At 40.9% G+C, this 16,745-nt stretch overlaps 2 protein-coding genes across 2 annotated transcripts; one reads left to right on the top strand and one right to left on the bottom strand.

The window, feature by feature from the left end:
• Positions 1 to 3,706: 3,706 nt before the first annotated feature.
• srsf9 (serine and arginine rich splicing factor 9) lies at positions 3,707 to 8,604 on the bottom strand. The gene is made up of 5 exons (XM_080756106.1): positions 8,429 to 8,604; positions 5,929 to 6,215; positions 5,350 to 5,576; positions 4,686 to 4,858; positions 3,707 to 4,587 (listed from the first exon to the last, which is right to left on the bottom strand). Exons 2-5 carry the CDS (start codon positions 6,084 to 6,086, stop codon positions 4,366 to 4,368), a joined length of 780 nt encoding a protein of 259 aa, XP_080612232.1. The 5' UTR covers positions 6,087 to 6,215; positions 8,429 to 8,604; the 3' UTR covers positions 3,707 to 4,365.
• Positions 8,605 to 10,866: 2,262 nt separating this feature from the next.
• Positions 10,867 to 13,414, top strand: gal3st1b (galactose-3-O-sulfotransferase 1b). The gene is made up of 3 exons (XM_080755339.1): positions 10,867 to 10,894; positions 11,983 to 12,123; positions 12,227 to 13,414. Exons 1-3 carry the CDS (start codon positions 10,869 to 10,871, stop codon positions 13,377 to 13,379), a joined length of 1,320 nt encoding a protein of 439 aa, XP_080611465.1. The 5' UTR covers positions 10,867 to 10,868; the 3' UTR covers positions 13,380 to 13,414.
• The last annotated feature ends 3,331 nt before the right edge of the window (positions 13,415 to 16,745 follow it).

Genomic DNA, 16,745 nt, shown 5'->3' with positions numbered 1-16,745 from the left:
GGATTACTGCATGTTTTTTGTGAGGGTACCCTACCTACCCTATGGGACACGGGGAGAAGATTCAAACTCCACACAGAAAGGCCCTTTCGCCAACCCCGCCTCAGGTATGGGCATTGATGAGGAGGAGAGAACACGCCCCCAGCAGGAATCGAACCCAGGACCTTCTGTGAGGCGACAGCACTACAGACTGCCACTGTGCCCCCTGTTGAAGAGTGAAGACAATTCTTGATATTTGTTAGGTTATTTTTGTCCTTTACTCCATATTCAGGAAAGGTCTTGTCCCACTGGTGGCACCAGTATTGAGCCTCATTCTACCACAATAACAATGTCCAGTCTTGTTGTACTCAGTATCAGACAGCCTCTGCACAAATTATGGTTGCTTTAAGGCCAAACCGTGGACAAAACGTTTAAGGTAAACCACACCAATGCAACTCATTGAGTTGCATTGGTGTGGTACTGTGCTTGTCCTTGTCCCAACGACCCTTTGTTGTATTTTGGATTAAGATCCCAGGATGACCAGGAGAGGGCAGTAATCTCATCTGTTAACAACTGAAATCTTCCAACAAGACATTTACACAGTATGAATTAAAATGTCATAAAATTAAACTGTCATGTTCTTCCAGATATAAAGTTAATGAATAATACCGCTCCAGTCCAATGTCTACCCAGAAATACATGTTTTGGTTGTTGTGATGTCATGATAGTTATACACCAACTCCTCAAACGCCTCTGTAAAACAGTAAAAGTTCTTAATCATTACTGGATTCTTGACATGGCTGCATTTGTCTGTAACAGATGATTTCTCTGGTCTGAGGTCTGAGTGGATAAACCAGACACCACACCAGAGAGAAAAGGTCCTCTGTGGAACAAGTCTCTCAAGGTCGTTTCTGGCACAAAATCATATCAATTTGGGGGCCGTTGACTTGAAAATAGTTAAGTAGCCATCCTGACATTATGGACAGTTCAATGTAGGTCTGCGCAGTTAGCAGGCTTCCTCTAACAACACTCCATCTTGCTTGGCCAGGTTATTTATGATATGCATCCTTACTTTGTTCACTTCCTCTTTCAAGAGTTTTTCAGTTTGATAAAGCTCAAAGTGTCTTGAGCAGGTGCTTCCTCCTCACTCCTCGCTCAAGTGTTTCCTGAAGTAGAAACTCTCGAGCACTGCAGAGCAAAGAGTGTTGTGTCTAGCAGTATATGGTGGCCTCCAGACAAAATGCCCACAATTTTCACTTGACAGTATATTTACAAGCAGAAATACCAGAAGCAGGCACATCTAAACAAAAAAATCTGTTTGTTTAATTTGTTCTACACTGGAGTATGTTAATACCGAATATTATATCTTACCACTTTTTATAACATTGATGTCATGGCCTTGTAGAGCTACATGATAATGGCAAAATACATGATTACATTTTGATCACTTCATAACAAAACAGTACTATTCGGTGTCGTACAGAACATACAGAATATGCATTTTCACCACTATTCCGCCGAATAGTTTCGGTGGCCTAATATTCGGTGCATCCCTAATGTAGTTATGGACTTTTGACGGCTACTTTTAAACTCAAACACCATCACTCCTTCTCAAAAAAGAAATCTTGCAAAAGTTAATTTTCTTCCATAATATAACTCTAATAACTTTAATATATTCTAGATTCATTGTGCATAAAGTTTAATATTTAAAACCTTGTTGACTCTGGACTTGATACAACACCAGCCGATGACATGGCACCCAAAATGTAGATTATATGGATTTGGCACCTGCCCAAAGAGCCAAAAGGTGTACCCATTGATGCCTGGTGCTACCTATACGTTGTTCTACCCTTGATGCCGGCGCACGCTGTCTCATCAGCTATTGCAATACATGTAGCAAAAAAAATGATTAATCAAAATTTGAAGGTTTTCAGATACCTTAGGTCAGGCCCTAGAAGGCGTTCCCAGATTCGGCCTCAGGCATCATTGGGTTAACTGACCAGCCAACTGGCCTGACCTGAAACCCACAAAGAATCTAGGTTGTATTGTCAAGAGGAAGGTGTGAGACATACAGTAACTCAACAATACAATATGAGCTTATGGCTGTTAACAGGGAAAACCTGTGCTTCCATAACACCTCAACAGTGCCTAGGTTGATCACCTCCATGCCACACCCCATTGATGAAATAATTTGTTCAACAGTAGTCAAGACCAAGTATGGACTGTATATATTATACTTTTCAGATGGCCAGGCCACCATTTCTGGATTCATATTTCTAATATTTTGAGATTAGATAGATTTTCACTTTATGAATCGAGAATATAATAAAGTTTAACTTTTTGAATTGGATGCCTGAAGGTCAGTAGACCGAAAGCTTGCAAAATTAAATACTTTGTGAGCCGATCTGAGTGTGCGGAGCTTCCCTTTATTATTTTTTTAAATTATATTAAAGAAAATTAACCTTTGCACGATATTCAAAAATGTTAAGAGCTCTGTACACGCACATAACAGTATTAAAATCGTATTCTGCAATGTTTACATCCAGTCTGCCACTAAACCACTTTGTGTGATATAGTGGCCACTTATATACTGTATAGAGTAACTGCTGTTAAATGCAAGTGGAATTTTAGGTTTTCTATTTTTGCAACAGTCTATTTGCAGTCATTTTATTGTGGCTCTTTTGAGGTTATATTTACAGGTTACAGCCTGCAACATTGTGCTGTATGTGCAAGACAAAAGCCATGAACCTTGAAAAAAAACATGCACGTCGTAACATTTTCCTGACATCTTTTCTACATAAATTACTGAGATACTGAGAGCAGAGTGCAAGGCCATAGGGTTAATGAACTTAATTCATAACCACAGCAGCTGCTTTGACTCGACAAGTTGTGAACCACAACTAAGAATGTTTAACCTAAAAACCCAAACCTTGGAGATGTCACACCAAAGCTGGAGGGAAGAAAATACATACATTATGCTAATATTGAGTTAACATGCATGATTTGTTCTTTTTCCTGTCTCTCTCTCTCTCACACACACACACACACACACACACACACGTTTGTTAAAGGCGGAGATTAGGCCGGGTTAATCAAATTTCAGGTCGAGGGGGAATGGCCTTCGTTTCCATGGAAACATCACATGCTTTGCGCATGAGCTGTCGCCATCACAGCCCGCAGCGATGCTATTTTCTCTGACAGCACCTGGTGACAGCAGCAATGTATGGACAGGTCTAGACTTGAGTTCAGCCTTATGACTGAGCCTTGTAGTAGGTCTGCTATTTTCAGCGTGCAACACCATCGTGCGACGGAGCATACATTAGTGCATGCTCAGTTAGAAAGTCTGAAAGACTTGCATCTGCGATTTTATCACACCTCACTGGCACAATAAATGGTGCATAATAATTAAACAATGCATCAAATGTACATTGTTCCCTAAGAATCCAAAACCTCCCCCCACGAAAAATGTGAGGTTTCCTTATTGGTACTACGGTTTGAGAATTGGAACCAAAAACGATGTATTAATTCCAGTTGAATAAATCTGACCTACCTAGTTAAGCCAACATTCCTGACCACCACATTATTTTATTTAAACGTTTACTACAAATTTAACATTTTGCCATAACAGGCATGCAAATCTAAGTTTACACAGGGGACTCATAGGACCACAATGGAATAAAGTTTCCCGTTTTAATGGGTTAAATCAAATCATAACTAGGGCCAGATGAAGTAGAGTAAAATTTCGTTTCATTTATTTCAAAAAAAGGCGAAGAAATGAACAGAAAACATTTAATCATACAGTTTGATGAAATTAACATAAGACAAATGATGACACTCAGTTATTATGTCACTATTCTAACAGCAACACAGCCAGACATAAAAAAAGGAAGTATTATTGTGTAGCTCCTTCTGGCTCAATTACAAAAAAGGCCTCACCATAATTTTAAATAGCACTTTGACACAAACTGAGGATTCTGTTATGCATTTAACATTTCAAGTTGCAGAATCACAATTACCGGTAGTTCAATGGCTGCAGAAGTGTATATTTTTACTATTTTTTTTACTCATTTCATAATAATAGAGGCCAATCGACGAGCAGTTATCATTTCTTTAAAGAAAATGTCATCGGTTATACTAACTAAATGTTTTGACATTTGTCTTGATAAATGCATAATAGTGCATCTTGAACTTACCATGGAAGTGACTCAAAAATCCTAACCTTTAAGGCGTAGAAATGGGTGGGAGGAAATCCTAATCATGGAATGTAAATCACAAGCAAAGGGCGGGAATTGGTGTAACATAGGGGAGGCCTGGGATGAAGTCAAATTAAAAAATAAAAGTAGAATATCATTACAAAAATGCAACTCCTTCACTGCCCATATATTGTTTCTACCGGTAGTGGCGTGGGGGTGGGCTATGCTGTCTCCTGGAGGGTGGACTATGGCGGGACATACGTGGTGGTGGCGATTGGTAGCGCTGAGGGGGGGACCCTCTGCTCTGGTAGGGCGGTGGAGATCTTTCATAACGCCCTCTAGATCTGGAACGGGAACGTGAACGATTAAAGCTGGGAGTAACTCTCTCTTCATAGACACGGATGTATGCCGTTTCACCCTGCAAGGAGTTGACAAGAGAAATCATCAATTGTTACTACTAGGACACTACATATGAAATGAATAGGAGTAAGAATGATGTGCAAGACGTGTACTCACTTGATGAGAACGGAACTCAGTCCGGTCCAGTCTACGCAGAGCATAATCCATGTCTTCCCTACGAAGGAATTCCACAACGCCTTCACCATCTCGCTGCACATCCGCAAAGCACACGTCACCAGCTTCACGCATGTGGTCCTTGAGATCTTGCCAGCTCCCAGTTGGAGGTAATCCTGGAAGTTAATGTGACAAGACAAAATGGCAGCCCGGTGAAAAAGACAAAACCTTGCATTGTGTGAAGACACGAATAAGGCTACGACTATAAATACAGCATATGTAAATAACATACTGGTATATAAAGAATCGTAGTACTCAGAGAATAGCCTTCAATAGACTATAAACTTAAAGGAATGGTATAAAGGGTCAAAATACAAAACTTTAATAATTTGCCTTATATAAGCAATGCTATTCTTAAATTCATAAATATGGGTGATGCAGGCCATACAAGTCCTTAAAAACATTGACAAAAAACACACCTACCAGTCACTATGGCCGGTGTTTGATGTTATGAAGCCAACATGACCAGTGAGTTTAGCGATTGTTTTTTTTCTTTCATGACTTAAGCAGCTGACTCGCCGTCATCCACTTAGTCCCCTTGACATCCAGTCCGCCATGAGAGAGAAAACAAAAAAAAAACGGTCTACAACTCATAACGTCCACCTACCAGTCACTATGACTCGGAATTCAGATCTTCGAGTTGGGGGTCCAAACCTTCCCCTAGGCCCTCCAGGCCCCCCTCCTCTTTCTCCTCCTCCTCCTCCTCCTCCTCCTCCTCTTCCCCCTTCCATAGGACTGCCAAATTTAGCACCAGAGGAGCGAGGGTATTCCACACGTAGCTTGGAATCCCCATATCCATATCCGTTCCTTCCATAGACGGCATCATCAGCATCCCTAAGAGAAGAGAGCACAGAACTCCTTACAGTACTCCTGTCTGACTAACTAAAGGACATACACGTCGAAAATCCTTCTCCATCCAATTCCCTGATGCCAGCTCACGGAGACGTTATTAAAGCCTAAGCGTAATCCCCATATCCATCCCTGTTCCTTCCTTCCATAGAGAGCACCGTCATCATCCCTAGGACAGAACTCCTTACAGTACACCTGTCTGACTAAAGGAAAAGCGTTTTCCATCCAATCCCTGCTGCCAGCTCCTGGAGACGTTATTAAAGCCTAGGAGTTAGATGTATCCAACAAGAGGAATGAGATTTTTTTTAACGTTCCCAAGATTATCCCAGAAACTCACCGTGGGTCTTCAAAGCGGACGAAGGCAAACGGAATAGTGCCTCTATTGTTCTTCAATTCGATGTCCCGTATTTTTCCATATTTGAAGAAGAGGTCTTCTATGTCTCTCTCCGCGACATCCATTGGAAGATTCCCCACATAGATCCGTCCATCCGCCATGGTGGTGAAATAACAGGCTCTGCTAACACAGAATGGAGGTACTGCAGGCTTTAAGCTCACTTCTGGTTCACAAATAGATGTAGTGGTCCTTATCCTAATCCAATATTTTTGTCCATCCGGATCCAACTCCTTAATTTAGACAAAAACAAAAAGTTTTAACCAGGGTTGCAGCCGTAGTAAATTATGAGTTCAGACAATCAGCACAGAACACAGGACCTTGGATCCAAGCCTGAAATCTTTAAAAACACAGGGTAATGAATGCCGGACATCCTTAACAGTGGTTAAAGCATTCTGTTCGCTGAGCTTTAAAAAAAGGGGGCAAAGGGTGGAAAGGAACAGAGCAATTGTACACAAAATAAGCTTTGTTTTTTTGGAGGACAAGCATTTTTTTCCCCACTTTAGACTTTATGCCAATTCTGCATGTATTTTCGTTCCTAGTTCCTGCCTGGGTGGGTATAGTCAAGTGAAGTCAAGCAACACCAAGGCCACTTCTTTTCACCAGATAGTGAGGACTGAAGAGTTTCCTAGTTCCACACCACACTGAATGGATGCCATGACAAAACCTATGAATTGCTGGTGCAGATGGCATTTCCCGCTCAGCTTCTGTCCTAGCCTCGTTACCCAGGCTTTTATTTTCATTTGCATTCGTCTCAAAAAGAAAAGCCTGGGGAAACCCACCATCTGGCATAGGAAGTGGGAGTCAACTTGTATTTCGCTAACCAATAACAGTGCAGATGGGCGTCGCTCCAAATTTGGTGATGTGATGTCAGAGTTTTCCGCTGTTTTCTACCGGGGAGGGGAGGGCGAGCACTCATATCGGTGAACCAATAGGATCCACCGGCTGTTCTTCCCAGCATACGCCCCTCTAGATCAGAAATCACACAGGCTGGGGTAGGCTACTTCTGTCCAGAACCCGGCCGAATGTATCCAGAGGCTTAGAACTCCTTAACTCCGGCATTGGGTTAGGAACTTGACCCCTGTGTTACCTGAGCACCCAACATTATTCGTTTTAAAATGACAATGCATGCATGCATTAAATAGGCACACTGCATCATTCACTTGTCCCCCTTTAACATATACACAAAGTACAGATTTAAAGCAGCTAAGCTATAAGTAATTCAAAGATTTTCTTAGCTTTGTACAGCTTTTCTGGCAAATGACTAACCAATCAGGAAGTGGACAGTCAAATTCAATGCATTGTTCCTCATCTTTGAAGGCAGATTGCGGCCCCTAAAGGCTAGGGCAAGGCGAGAGCCTAGTATGGAGATTCAACACACTGCGTTATGTACTACAGCAAACAACCTTTACAATAGTTTCCTTAGGTTCAAGATTCATTCAACTTGTAATATAAGCATTGAAATATGCTATTGCCGTTTGTATTCTTTTTGGAAAAATATAAAAAGATACTCCTATGGAAAGGCTATCACTCCTATGGAAAGGCTATTTGTACTTGGGCCGTCTGCTGTCGAAAGTTTATAGTTTATACCCATTGCTGGCTGTCTGAATACAAAAACACAGCACTAAAATGTTGATATATTACTTATAGCTGCTATAAAACCTGTTGCTATGGAATTGATCATGCCACCCAAGAGGGGCTATAACACGCTAAATGTCGGTAAGGTCGTTGGTATTACCACTTCCTTATTGTGCACACTATGCCAACTATTAAGCTATATTAATTACACATACCACTTGGTAGCATAATGTAGGACGGCATGTAAAATGCCAGACGTGCAAAGATGGCCGTAGTGGACATGCAATGCACCAGGAGACAAGTGTTTAATGAGGAAGTTACTTGATTATAAACAGTCTGGCCCATGCCATGGTACATGTCAAGTCAATGTCTACTTACAGGTTCACATCTCGTCGCAGGCTTGTGGACGTTGTGCAATCGGAATGTAACGTTAGTGTGTACGGGTCAAAGGTTTGAATTGATTTAGCTAACCCGGATTAGCTGTGTTAGCTACGAATCTAGAGCCTCTACTAGGCCTCGTAGCTAGCTGCAGATAACTGAAGACTCAGCTGCCATAGCCAGCCAGCGCTTCATTTTATTTAACATACTTTAAGTCCAACAAATATTAAAACAAACGTTTCAACTAAATTAAACGTCGGCTCAAAAACACCGTATTCTACCATTCTACAACAACGCCGACTCTCTAAATCTCTTTGTTGATAATGTATCGAGCTAACTCGGCTAACAAGCAAGCGGCACTTTACGTAACGCGCCATTATTAACTGGAATAACCGCACATGTATTAAATATATATTTGTACAGCGGGAGAAGAAGGCAATGAACAATAAGCACAAAAAAATGCGACAACATATCGTAGGATTCAAGTTACCTTTTCACGTAAGTAGATAGTTTGTACGAGGCAGTGTCAGTACTTCACACGCCGTACCCTTGCCCCCTTCCGCGTTAGTAGTTATCGTTGTACCGTACGACTAGTACTACTAATAGTACTGATCTACAACTCGTACAAGCCCACAACACGTAACGGATGCGATGAGTTGTGTGGGCTTGTAGATCGGCTATTTTGATTTTCACCTCGCGACACCGTCGTACGACGAAGCGTGCAATAAATCAGGCTCCTCCTCCCGTCTTCTCTGGTTCTCATTTCCGTCCTACAGGCGAGGCGTTGCACTGAAAAGTCCAACACTGCCCTCCACAGGTGAGATCAAGAAAGCAATGAATGACTGACTGACTGACTGACTGACTGACTGAATCAATCATCCAATCAATCAATATAGCCTAAGATTTAGTTAGACTAGATGTATTTATCGATTCTGACATTTTCAATCTACGGTATCATGCCCCATGGTCCTGAGGCTGAGCGCAGAACCCGCTGCCTCCGTACTTATACTCTGAACATGTACAAATGCAAAATCTAAACTTTAGGCCAGTTCCGAATTGCAGCCACGGAGCTACCTGACCTCTAGGTGTTCTTTTAGAAATTCCTTATGGCTGTTGGTAGGGCATGGCATTCCACATTTTGTTGTTATACCAGGAGAACAAATTGAAACCCTTGTTCGTGCCAAATCATGGGTATGATTGAGGTGTAGTAGACCAGGCCCATTGCAAGTCTTCTACCCTGAGCCATCCTACTTTAATAAAAATGAGCAGGGGTTAAGTGGGTTCTAGATGGAAGGCCAAGCAGTAGCCTGACTAGTTTGTTTTGGGATGTCTGAAGCCTAGTTTTTAAGGCCTTTGAAGTGGTGTGGTACCATGAGGTGTATGCATATACTATACAATATATGATACTGTATAGTCAGAGTGACATTGGATGATGGATGGATTGCAAGAGTCCTCCTCAATGTATTCTTACTGACCAGTGAGGAGATCCTTAAAATAAAGTTGGCAACTTGGCAAGAACTTTACAGATTGCACAGATTGTTTTATAGAACCTGCCTCATTCATTCATTCATTCATTCATTCATTCATTCATTCATTCATTCATTCATTCATTCATTCATTCATTCATTCATTTATTTATTACCAGTTTCTGCCTAACGACTAAGTATTTGGCAGCTCTCAATAAGCACATGAAGTATACATTTCTGCCCCATTCCTTTTTTTCTTTTAAAATTATTCAACTTCTGTTTCAGATAGTCGCCATGGCAGTGGCATGTACACAGAATATTAAAGTCTCCAGACTTTTTGGTCTTTTTTTAAGTGTCCAGTTTGAAAGCACACATCTCCTTGAACAATATCGGTCAGCCATGCTAGACTGGCAGTGGAACTAGAAGGATGAACAAATATATTATTATATATATAAAATATATAAAAATATTTCTTGCTTCTCCTTCAGGTCAGTTCTCTCCTGAAAGGTGCTATGAAGCAGACTCTCCACTAAATATCCTCCAACAGAAGTCATGAAAGCATTCCTAGCAGTTGGGAAAGATATCCAATATCTGCAATTGTAAGCAGACCCCCTGCATGGAGTGAAGTCATGGGTGAGTAGAGACTACAGTTTCACAGACATTTCCAGTTTCACAGACATTTCCGGTTTCACAGGATCGTACACTTTTCCCATAGGTGAGAAATGAATCCACAGCCAATGTCTTGTCTTAATGTGGCAAATGAAAATAAAATGGTTACCATTTACCACATGGAATATACTGCAGATTACATTGAGGTTAACCACTCTAGTACGCTTGAGTCGTTTTATAACTGTTTTCGAATGCATTGTATTTATTACTCAATGACACTACAAATGAGTTTAACTTCTCAGTGTAAATTTGAGAATTAATACGTCTTGAATTAATTAATTCATGCTCTGTAGTGTGTGTGTGCGCGCACGCACGCACGCACGCACGCACGCACGCACGCACGCACGCACGCACGCACACACACACACACACACACACACACACACACACACGCACACGCACACGCACACGCACACGCACACGCACGCGCGCACACACACACACACACACACACACACACACACACACACACACACACACACATTATCGAGATAAGTGCATTGTGCATTGTTTTATTACCTTTATAATAATGAGATTATCGCATTGGGTTTTGTGCACACCTGTGCAGCTGTTTTCTCAAGACTTATTAGTTGAGGGGATCAACTCATTGATGTGTTAGAGACCAAAAGGACACAAATGGCCTTTTTGTTGGTCAATTGGAATTTCTATCGAGCTTCTTCCAGTTTTCATCACAGCCAATGAGAGGTAACTTTGGTCAGTGTGTGTATAGTGTACCCAGGCTAGGGGTTGGTTTTCAGCCTGCATTGAAAACATACCTGCACTGTGATGCTCCTGATGCAGCTGTCTCTACCTCGCAACAGGTAAATCAAACAACTAACTTCTTTTGAACAACTGCTTTGAATATTTTTTCAGTTCGTTGAGTTCACAAAGATGTGACTGTGAATTTTGAAAACTAATTTCAGTTTACGTAAATGTGGCTGATTTCTATATTATTTTAAACAATTAAACAATACAAACGAATCGATATACTGTAGATTACAGGATGACCCCTGGTTTCTTAACCCATTTTGGGCGGGAACCCATTTTGGTGTTAGCATCATGTTATGCTTTAGCTATTGAAAAATAGCAGATCTACAAGCTCATAGCGCGCCACTCGATCTTGTAGGTCTGCTATTTTTGAAAATTCGAAGAGCGACTGACATAGAAGACATTTTTAGAATCTGATCTCAGGTCAGCACCAAGGAGCAGCACTGCCTCTAGGGCTGCTACCAGGCCGGAACTTTTCATAGTATTGTCTGTTGAAATTGAAGAACCATAAACATGTTTGCTATGTAAACATATAGGGCTCTTTGGTTTGAAAAAACTGAGGCAGCATTTTCATGCTTATCAGTTATTTGCATTATTTTCCATGACACTTTATAATACCTAGCTATGTTTATCATAGCTTAATCCTTAACTTGCAACACTTTTAGTTGGAATAATTTTAAAGGTCCAACTCCAAATACATTTGTAGCCCAATCAACAGAATAACAAACAGAAATTTGGATATTTCCATTCTTGTCACTGACTGCAGCTCTTGGTATAAGGATTAACAATGAACTAAACAAGAAAGATGAGACAAAGATGAGTTTTAAGCTGTATTTTGCCTGGTGCCTGCAATACGATTGTTTAGTTACATTGGTAATAGTCTATGTAAACATTAGCATACAATGTATCTGTGTGAGTATAACCATATATATGATCCAAAACATTCCAAATTGAGACGTCAAATAATAGTATGATAGACTTTCTCAAGACCTGCATTTTACGCCATTGTGTCAATGTTTCTCACTACAGTGAGTGCAACAGAGTTACATTATATAACAGTGGAATAATTTTAGCTATACGATTTTGTGTAAATAACTCATTGCATGTCAGCCTACTGGTCAAGTTAATTTGTCCTTTTCAGGTACCTTTTTATAACCATGTTTGGAATGAGTGGGAGGAAGCCCAAGTCACTGATCCGAGGGGTGGTTCTCTGGATTGTATTGACTGGCATCATGCTGGTACTGTACTGCCTATCTAGCCCAACCCAAGTCAACATGCAAGAGTAGGTACATTAAGGAAGAAATAAAGATTTTGACAAGGCAAAATCAAGCAGATTTTTATTGACATGTATATTTATCCTTTGAATTTATATACTTTGTTCACAGGGGCTCAATTGCTCCCTCGTGTGTGCTAAGCATGACAAAAGCATTGCAGAAGAATTTGACCATCCCACTGCAGAGCGCAAACATCCAGTCAGAAGAGTGCCATCCCAAAGTGAACATCATGTTCATGAAGACGCATAAGACTGCTAGCAGCACATTACTCAATATCCTCCTCCGCTTTGGAGAGAGACACAAGTTAAAGTTTGCCTTCCCTGATGGTCGCAATGACTTCTTTTACCCATCTCCATTCCTCTGTTCTCAGGTCAAGGACTACCAGCCTGGGCAGTGTTTCAATATTGTTTGTAACCACATGCGCTTTGATGCTCACGAGGTGGCCAAGCTTCTGCCTGCGGATGCTGTGTACATTACCATCTTACGTGACCCAGCTGAACTCTTTGACTCATCATTCCATTACTATCGCAGAGCAATCCCCCTCACATGGAGGATCCGTGGAGATGACAAACTGGCAGAGTTTCTGCACAGCCCTTGGGCCTTCTACACCCCAGATGGCTACAATTCATTCTACCTGAGGAATCTGCTCCTTTTTGATTTGGGATTTGATAATAACATGGAGGAAGATGACCCTAATGTTCTGAGAGTTATTCATACTCTGTCCAAACGTTTTCATCTGGTCCTAATAGCAGAATATTTCGAAGAGTCTCTAATCCTGCTCAAGGACACTCTCTGCTGGACTATGGAGGACCTGTTGTTTTTCAAACTCAATGCCCGCAAGGCTTCATCTATGTCTCGACTGACCCCTGAGTTGAGAGCTAAAGCTTTGGAGTGGAATGGGGCTGATTGGAGACTCTATCAACATTTTAATATCACATTCTGGAACAGAGTGGAAGCATATGGCAAACAAAGAATGGAGAAGGAGGTTGATGAGCTGAAGAGATGGAATGCTAAGATGATGGCCATCTGTGTTGAGGGTGAGGGTGCAGTTGAAGCCTGCATGATTCAGGATAAAAGTTTGCTGCCCTGGCAGCCATTTGGAGAATCTTCTATCTTGGGATACAATATGAGAAAAGATGTCGACCCCAATTATAGGACACTCTGTAAAAAAATGCTCACACCTGAAATACAGTACTTAGCAGATCTAGGAGTCAACCTTTGGCTCACAACATTATGGGGCTGGCTAAAAAATGCCATTAGTTGAATACAGGGCCTTACTGTCATTAATAAATGTGGAACAGGATTGGAAGGAAATATTTCAGAGTAATGTCTAGTGTGTGTGTGTGTGTGTGTGTGTGTGTGTGTGTGTGTGTGTGTGTGTGTGTGTGTGTGTGTGTGTGTGTGTGTGTGTGTGTGTGTGTGTGTGTGTGTGTGTGTGTGTGCGAGAGAGAGAGAGAGAGAGAGAGAGAGAGAGAGAGCTCAGGTTAGCCCGGCACAGTGCCGCTAGACAGGCAGTGGTAACCTGTGAAGCTATACAATATAAATACAATGGATTAAAGTGGGCTAACTCATCCTTCAATATGAATAAATAAATAACTGTTAAAAAGTCTATCTTATTGTATTATACTGTATTTATATAATGTATTTTATTCTCCTTGTCAGAGCAGTATGGGTGTTCAGGACTGAACTAAGTATGCACCCCACCAGTAAGACGCCCTGAGGGCGAGTAGCGACCTCGACCCTTGCGTGCACGCATCTGCAAGGGTGATGGCTGACTGCTGGGCGAGCGCTGCCGCTATAGGGGGGGTCAGATCAACATATGGAATGAATTCTGTACTGGCCATATGGAGCGTGTATTGAGTGTACAGGGTTTGATTTGGAATGTCAGAACAGGTCAGCTCCATATAGAGATCTAACGGTGGCAGCGGGGGAAGTGTCTTGAGTGTACAGGGTTGATGAGGTCAGATGAACATATGGAATGAATTCTGTATTGGCCATATATGGAGAGTGTCACGAGGCGTGACGGACTGACTGACAGGTTTGGCATGACAGACTGACTGACTGACTTTTTCAGATTTATTATCACCAGCCCAGTTACGGCCAAGTTAGGGCCCAGGTAGGGCCTTCGTCCTGTTGAGAACTCTCGCCGGCTCACTTTCGCCGGCTGCCAGGCCAGCTAATAACATTGGGGCGTGCCCGTCTAGAGTTTGAATGGACAGGTATCTGTCAAAAGGAGACATCGAAGAGGGTGGGGTCAGCTCTATATATGGAGATCTAAGGGTTTGAGATCAGATGTAGAGTTGCTGGCCGGCTTGCAGATCTAGGTGATGATCCCGTCTTCTCCATATATGGCTATCTAGGGTTTGATTAGGTCAGTGTCGTAATCTTGATATATGGATATATTGCTCTTATTCGTGTTTACGTAACGTTACCTACTGTACCGCGAGTGCTATCCATGGGACTGAATTCTACCTTTACCAATGCAACCAGTGGTTCTCAAACATTTTCGTCAATTGGACCCCCAAATTGACATCGATTTGACCCCGGACTGCCATCTGAAAACCCATAAAAGATTTGTTTTTCTTCTTCCAAAAATGGCCTTGTTTTGATTAATTGAATTGATTATTTTCTAATTTCTAAATTTGCATGAATAAAATAAAAAGTAATAAAAAATAAATAGCATAAAAAAACGTTTTTTTTTACAGGAGTAAACACTTTCCCCCAGGTGTTACTGTTTATATATTTCCCTATAGTCATGTTGCTAAACTATTAAAACCATATCAGGGATGGCTATGACTTCACTGCCATCTTGTGGCTGAATTTGATCCAACTTTGTTTCATGCACGCCAGTTGGACAGGTCACAGGTGTAGTGATAGCAAATGTGTATAATATTTTCTTTAAATCAATAACAGAATAGGTTAATGTATTTACATCTCTATACGTTTCCTTGCTTTTCACGGATTGTATCAATTCCTAACACACTGCCCTGCACTTTGGCTTTGTTGGGCAGCACAGTATGCTTGCCGATCTAGCCAACAAGCAATCTGCAAGTATAACCCAGAAATCTTTTTGTCAGTAATATCTTTTGTAGATCACAGCAATAGATATATTAGATTGTGTATATATATATATATATATATATATATATATATATATATACACACACAATATCCACCCTTATTGCAATGAACTAAAATCAGTGTGCTATAATACTACCGTGTATTGCAAATGTCAAACAAAAACATAAATAGCAAGAAAAGGATAAATTGCAATGAAATATGTTAGGTATTATTGTAGTTGCACTGAACTCTGTAATGCATCTTACTGTTACTGAGTCCCCCAGGGGCCAGGGCTCTATACTTGGTCTGGTCAAATTGTCATAATCTACAAGCTCACAGTGTGTGATGTATTGTAAGCTTGTATCTGCTTGTTTCTCAGAATCATCCAAGCTTTTTAAGTTGTTGTAAAAAAATACAAAAGCGTTTGAAATTTGAGCCTTTAATTCAAAGGAAATGGACTGGAAGGTTCAGAGGAGTTGTGAGCCAGTGAGAATGAACTAATGGCCCATCACTTTGGACTCCAGGTGCAGCTTGTGTAACAGTGCAGGAGGGAGTTAGAAAAACACAGTAGTTTAAACAATGCTGACGTGCCACGGATACATTTGTAACTCGAGCGTGGAACATGTTTGTGTGTATAGCCTGTACTACTGTACCATCTGCTGCTAAGACACAGCTTGACTGTTCATTGTTGCAATGGGGAATATGAAATGTCTGACAAACACAAGATTGTGAGACACACTCATGTGGTGGCCAACTCCACCTACAACATTTTGTTCTTAGGCATGTCAGTTCGCTATATCCATAAGCCCTATAGCCTATGTTATTTTTCACAAATCTAATACAACAAATAAACGTATAATGACGCCACAGAATAGGGATGGCAGGTTGAACATGGTTAAAACCTACTGAAATAATAAATCATTTTTATGTCCCTGTCTACTATTACATGGATGACACCAGTATGCATTTCTTGAATACAGTTGGTTTCCGTTTAAGACACAATGTCCTCAAGTACTACATAGTTTAGATTTAGACAATGCTGCTTAATGTTTTATAATACAGTGTGAGGTTGGATAATGTATCACTCATTCACACTGGCAATGAATATGTGCTGGTATGATAGCACAATAAGTTGTAGTCTACATGACTGACATAAGAATAGTCATATTTTGTTGAGTCAATGATAGCTGCCAATAATTGGTACACATACTTTTGTTAAAAAGGCCATTTGTTTCAAGACAGTAAGTAAGTGTATATTGATTGTAATAGACTTCTTTCAAAAGGCTGGATGATTCTTCTAGCATCAATTAAAGATTCACCATATGATAACTGTTTAATAATAATAATAATGATACGTTTCTGAGAATTCAACACATGAGTTTGCTTTTTTAACCCGCCCATTACATAACTATCTCTACCAACTGTGAGTGAGGCCTTGAATTATTATTATTATTAACTGAGAGTGAGGCCTTGCAAGCCAAAAACACACATTCCATAACTAGGGGCTAGACAGGCAGAGGCTTTGGATATAAGCTGAGCCGTTGTTTACATTTCCTTTACATACTGTACT

This window comes from Protomyctophum bolini, assembly GCF_963924005.1.
Source record: "Protomyctophum bolini genome assembly, chromosome: 22".
Classification (NCBI taxonomy): domain Eukaryota; kingdom Metazoa; phylum Chordata; class Actinopteri; order Myctophiformes; family Myctophidae; genus Protomyctophum; species Protomyctophum bolini.
Note: the sequence above shows the minus strand (reverse complement) of the source record. Positions and strands in the feature narration are given on the sequence as shown.